This window comes from Asterias rubens, chromosome 9, assembly GCF_902459465.1.
Source record: "Asterias rubens chromosome 9, eAstRub1.3, whole genome shotgun sequence".
NCBI lineage: Eukaryota > Metazoa > Echinodermata > Asteroidea > Forcipulatida > Asteriidae > Asterias > Asterias rubens.
The window spans coordinates 8,832,993-8,839,596 of NC_047070.1; the positions used below are offsets into that span (position 1 = coordinate 8,832,993).

At 39.2% G+C, this 6,604-nt stretch overlaps 1 protein-coding gene across 2 annotated transcripts in view; it reads right to left on the reverse strand.

Moving 5' to 3' along the window:
* Positions 1–1,656: 1,656 nt before the first annotated feature.
* The window catches only part of LOC117295133 (major vault protein-like), a 42,061-nt gene continuing 37,113 nt past the window's right edge, over positions 1,657–6,604 (reverse strand). For both annotated transcript variants that reach the window (XM_033777699.1, XM_033777698.1), the window contains 4 exons: positions 6,602–6,604; positions 5,320–5,511; positions 3,895–3,975; positions 1,657–1,961 (listed from right to left, as the gene is read on the reverse strand). The exon at positions 6,602–6,604 is cut by the window's right edge and continues 178 nt beyond it. In XM_033777699.1, the coding sequence (XP_033633590.1) occupies positions 1,854–1,961; positions 3,895–3,975; positions 5,320–5,511; positions 6,602–6,604 (384 nt within the window). In that variant the 3' untranslated portion in view covers positions 1,657–1,853. The remainder of the gene's footprint in view (positions 1,962–3,894; positions 3,976–5,319; positions 5,512–6,601) is intronic.

Sequence of the window (6,604 nt, forward strand, 5' to 3'; positions counted from 1 at the left end):
AATGCCGTGCGTCGTTTCACACCACTGATCTTGCCAATTTTAGATTAAACCAAGGATGCGATTTTTCGAGGTGTTCATCCTAGTTGTTTATTACGCAGGTCTGTGGCGATTTCATCACACAGATTCATTTCACACGAGGCAGATTTGCATTTTTATTACAACGCGCCGACGCAAATGTTCCCAACGACCATCATTTAGAGACCTCATGTGAAATAGGCTTAAAAACATTGGACCCTTTCGGTACAGAAAAAAAAAAAAAAGTTCACAGATTTACAAATAACTTCAAGACTTCTCTTGAAATATTATTCCATGAAATGCTTTACTTTTTGAGAAAACAGTAAAGCAAAATCAATTCTCGATATCGAGAATTACGGATTTATTTTAAACACATGTCATGACACGGCGAAACGTGCGGATACAAGGGTGGGTTTTCCCGTTATTTTCTCCCGACTCCGATGACCGATTGAGCCTAAATTTTCACAGGTTTGTTATGTTATATAGAAGTTGTGGTACACGAAGTGTGGGCCTTGGACAATACTGTTTACCGAAAGGGGTCAATGGCTTTAAGGCAACGCTAACCAGTGGTAAGACTTGCACCAAACCTCACTTGCAACTTGACTTCCAATAATTTCCGACCAAGTGTTAGTTTAGAGCAAGGGGGTCTGAATGTTGACATATCAATATGAATTTGAAACAGTAACTGAAAATTACAAATTCACTAAATGCATCAAAAATATCATATTTCTTTTAAAAAATGGGATATGAAAATGCCAGAATAAAACCAATTTAACACTTCCTGCGAATACGAATGCAAAGTGAATTTGACATCGCAAATTCATAGCAAACAGTACGCAAGAGTTTGGCTATGATGTCAAATTCACTTCACATGATAAGTATTTGCAGCAAGTATGAAATTGTTGACCTCCATTTCAGGTTACTCCAAAAATATAATGACTGTTTCCCAACTGACATTCACAAGATCATTAAAGGCACTGGACACTATAGGTAATTAATCAAAAAACAACATGGAGAGCTGCATGTTAATAGTATAATAAAAAACATTGTGAGAAACAGCTCTCTCTGAATATTAAAAGGGTTCAGACCTGAAGTCTTTTAATATGTGTTTTAGCCGTCTGTAAGTACACAAATTTGTGCAACAAGGGTGTTTTTTCTTTCATTATTCTCTTGTAACTTCGACGACCAAATGAGTCCAAGTTTTCACAGATGTGATATTTTATGCATGTAGGGATACACCACTGGTCTTGGACAATTACCAAAGGCATGAAAGGGTGTCCAGTGCCTTTAAAGGCAGTGGACACTATTGGTAATTACTCAAAATATTTATTAGCATAAAACCTTTCTTGGGGACGAGTAATGGGGAGAGGTTGATGGTATAAAACATTGTGAGAAACGGCTCCCTCTGAAGTGCTATAGTTTTTGAGAAAGAAGAAGTAATTTTCCACGAATTTGATTTCAAGACCTCAGATTCAGAACTTGAGGTCTTGAAATCAACCATCTAAACTCACACAACTTCATGTGACAGGGGTGTTTTTTTCTTTCATTATTATCTCGCAAGTTCGATGACCGATTGAGCTCAAATTTTCACAGGTTTGTTATTTTATGCATATGTTGAGATACACCAACTGTAAAGTCTAGTCTTTGACAGTTACCAATAGTGTCCAGTGTCTTTAAACCTATGTAGCGGTTGGTGGTTTATTTTTTAAAGGTCTGATCTACACGTCAGATACAGCCTACATATGTCAACAGATATCAGATACCCAATGGGTATTCACTTATGTATCTATACCCATTGGGTAACATTTATTATTATACCGACCTTCCTTGTTGGTTTCTCACTGGTGCCCTGATATCATGCCCTTGGCTGTATTGAACAAGTTGACAGGATTGTTACCATCCATAATGAGTGTAGTCTCGATCCCAAGGCTCCCCAGAAGCTCTGCCTACAAAGTGATATCAGAATAGGAAAGAAAACGGCTTGTTACAAGACTACACTAAAATGGACACCTTTTAAGCATTATTTTTATCAGTGCTTTAAAGGGATGCTGCAGTGAATTAAAATAAAACAGTTAATTTTGCTGTCATTTATTTCTGATATATGTATTGAACATCAATAAAATGTGTTTTGTTTTTTCCCCGACATATCTCACTTGCGTAATTAGCGAATAAGTCATGCCCCCCCTTTCGTGGATTGTTACCGCCCCCCTACCATCGACGTCACGTCGGGAATTCAAACATATCATCGGCAAAAAGAGTCTGGTCCCTAACTACACGCGCCTAGGTATCAGGCCACACAGTGCACACGTCTCTATATGCACACAGCCAGGGGGCCCGACGGCTCAGGTTCCCGACATGACGTCACGTTTATGCTAATGAAGGCTCCCTTTTAGGGGCGGGGTGGGTTCCCCTAATCTCTTGAAAACCATGTTTAAAGTACTTGTGCATTTAATAACAAATAAATAAAAACAATTCAGGTTTAAAAAGTCATGTTTAATCGTTTAAATTATTTTTAAAAACACTGCAGCCACCCTTTAATGTTCATCTCTTTGATTTAAAAGTGGTTCAAAAGGTCAAGGAAACAAATAAAACCAAAATAAGTTAAGCAAGCAGTGTCTTGTTTTCATTGTGAAAGTGCCCTTTCATACTTAACTGAATTGAAAGATATTTATCAAACTCATAGTCAACATTTTCACAAAGATATAAACAATGAGGTAGCCTATTATTCAGTTGAAAAACACAATACGAACAGAATTGTCAAGTCTGAGGTTTACTGGCCCAACGCTAAAATCACTCCACTCGAGCCTGTGGTCCAGTGTTAATTCTGAGCCCTGATTCATGCCAAAGATTTTAACATCTAAAATTGTTTCAAACCTTTTGTTCCAATAACATATTCCGCATTAAACAAAGGGCGCCCTCACACGTTCATAAAGCTGCTTACCCTTGTACACTTATGTGTGCTTCCTTTAGTAAACAACAAACATGGGTAAGCTTTTAGTGCGTTTCATGACCAGTACATAAATGGCAACCTCGTTCCCAGGGGTGATCTATCTCACCGCGCCATTTTTTTCCCCATTATGCATTGCTCGATCATAACCCCTGGAATTGGCAAATTTAAATGTGCTTTATGCTAGCACATTTAAATGAACCATAAATGAATGACATATTCATTATTCAATCTTTTCTACGCGCGCACGCATGTCTTTCGTCTTAAAGAATGTTTTTGTTTTTGTTTTTAAAAAACGTGTTCGTGTCATAAAAAACGCGGGCGTGATCAACAGAAAAATATCTTAAAGCACGCACTTGACATCTAATGCATAACCAATTTCCTGAGCCAATCAGAGTTGTTTCCCAGTACATGCCTCCCAGGGGTTAGTGACGAGAGGTATCGATACGGCGCGCTGCCCATGGTAGCGAGGCTGCATAAATGGGACCTTTCTCAAACCTCGGCTTGGTCTCCGCCTCTGACTTGGGCTCCCGCATGCTGTGTATACAGTAGACACACAACAAGATCAGGCCTATACATGTGTTGTGTATTGCATGTAAAAGAACCCAGTGCACTTTTCGAAAAGAGAAGAGGTTCGCCCCAGAGTTCTTGGCTGTGGCTGCTGTATGCACCGTACCACCTTGTAAACCCTTATAAGGTGCTAAATAATTGGGTCTCAGAATTCATCACTGCAATAACCTATCTTTCTGAAAGTGTGTATATACTCAGCGCCTTGAGTACCTTGTTTGGTAGATACATTCGCTATATAAGACTTCGATATTATCATTTTTTGGGGCGGCATGTATTTTGCACATGGTGGTGGTACGAACATCAGACAGAGCTGGATCCCAAGCAGAGATTTTGAGAAATGTCTAAGAAGGGAATTTACTTACCTGAAGTTTTGGTCCGGAGTTGGCAATATCAGCAATGGTACTTGCCCCGAGGGTATTCACCATGGAGTCAAACTGAGATACCTGAATAACACATTTAAAGGCAGTGGACACTATTGGTAATTACTCAAAATAATTATTAGCATAAAACCTTACTTGGTGATGAGTAATGGGGAGAGGTTGATGGTATAAAACATTGTGAGAAACGGCTCCCTCTGAAGTGCCATAGATTTTGAGACCTCAGATTTAGAACTTGAGGTCTCGAAATCAACCATCTTAACGCACACCACTTCATGTGATAAGGGCGTTTTTTCTTTCATTATTATCTCACAACTTCGATGACCGATTGAGCTCAAATTTTCACAGGTTAGTTATTTTATGCATATGTTGAGATACACTAACTGTGAAGGCTAGTCTTTGACAATTACCAAAAGTGTCCACTGCCTTTCAAGGGAAGGTAAACGTTTGGTAATCACTCTGCATGGTAATTAAAACCTTTGGTAAAGAAGCCTACAGCAGCATTTGATAGTATAAAGCATTTTGAGAAACATTTCACCCTGAAGTAGTGTGGTTATGTAAAAACAAAACATTTTTTACCTCCCAAAATTTAACTCTATGAGGCGTTACCGTAGAGGCGCTTTCTCAGATTATATTCCTGTTAGGAGTTATTCGTTTACTGCTTAAACTGTTCTGCCATCTTGTTGCCTTTATTAAGAACTCGATGTGTCACGTATTATGTTCATCTGTCCTTTTTGTCTGTTTGTCTGTCTTTCTGGTTGTCTTGTTTTCTTGTCTGTCTGGCTGTTTTTTACAAGCTTATGCTTACCAAAACAGCCCTGTACTCTATTTATTTATTTATGTTGACTGTTACTTAAAGATATTTTTTGCTTTACTCTGAATACATGTAACTGTCGTTATTCTTTTTTGAGAGTATGGAAATAATTTTTACTCTTGAATTGAATTTAATTTAATCCTTCCTGCATGGGAATAATTTCACTCAGGATTTTTAGCAATATCTCAAAAATATGACCACGGTGAACCTTTTTTTAACCGTGTGTTCAGACAGCACTGAGTTAAACTCGATACGGTTTATCTTCAGTTTTAAGAGAGATTGTCATACTCATTGGTCACTGTTTATTTACGTAACGATCACGGAGGTCAATGGGTCATCTGTTGTGAGTTCAACCGGATGTGTGGTTTTTTTAATATTCTGTCCACACACAGATAAGGATAAACCAGAAGCGGCTTCTGTGTGGCAATGATACAAAACATGATCTACCTCAATATTGGAGAGTATGTTTCCTGTGGAATAAGGACACAGTGTGCCAGGGTTACCCTGGGGTCACAAACAACTCATGGGCTCCCAAGGGCTGTAGGATTCAGTGTGAAAAGGGTTTCTCTGTGGAAATTATAAAACACTTAATCTACCTCAATATCGGAGAGTTTGTTTAATCTGTTGATCTCCACCTCATTCTGGCGTTGATTATAGCCGAGTTCTGACATGCGCAGCTGACTCTGGGTTTTTAACTCGGTGCCGTGGATGATCTCTTCAGCTTGTGCTTTGAGTCTCGCTGAGTCAATCGCACTGTGACACTCGATCAGGAGTGACTCGGCCCTGGCCTGTGAACATTGAAGGAACAATAGGGTTTAGTAGGATTTGATACTTTGCATGGTGGAAATATGATACAGTAAGGTTTGTGGTTAATTACACCATGTAATGATAATCTCTGAATGGTCTGATCGTCTTCTGGAGATTCTACGTTAGAGCATACTAATCGAAACGTTGAGTTGAAACCTATGGTTCTTGTCAGAACCATCCCAACTAACCTCGTTCCCAGGGATGATCGATCTAACCCCGCCATTTTTTCCCAGCATGCCTTGCTTGATCTTAACCCCTGGAAGTGTAACTCCAAAATATCCAAATATAAGGGATATTACAATTAGTCCTGTGGTTGATCCGTTCTGTGTTGGGTGTTAGTCGCACACACGTTAGTGCTGTGTGTAACAAAGTCATAAACTTGCCTTAGATTAAGTGTTACATGACAAAAAAAGTGAATACATACATCTTTATACGCACGCGTTTCGGCGTATTGAGCTTTTTGGAGACGCACAGCGTTTCAAATTTTGCGAGTATATGATAGCCAATCAAATACACGGATCGGAGTTTCCCCCCAGGGGTTAGATACGTACGCAGAGCTAGCGTGATACGGCGGCAACCCTTTTAGAGATTATCATAACATGGTGTTACCGCAAACCTTACTGTACATGTAGCATTAGGATTGACATCAGTGAGTTTGCAATGTTATCACAATGAGCGGCTAGTATGTAAAGCACTCGCCTCTCACCACTGTGGCCCAGGTTTGATTCCCAGCTAGGGTTGTATGTCCTCTCCAGGCTTTTCTCCGAGCCCTCTGGTTAGTGGTCATATAAGGGTCGATGTGGCTGATTTCTAAAAGGCACATATACAATACAATAAAAAACAATAAAATACAAAAAGGCATTTATATACCGCTGTTTCATTAAGACCACAGCGGCACATGACTCTAGAAAAATAAATTAAAGAAAAAAAACTAAGGCAAGGGAAAAAAATGAACACGGCACAAGAGATATATCATTGGGTGAAATACATGTATGTCTATGGCTTGACCATAGTTTTAGTTATACCAGACAGTGTTCTCTATTTTGATTATTCTGGAAGGGTTTTTGATACCTG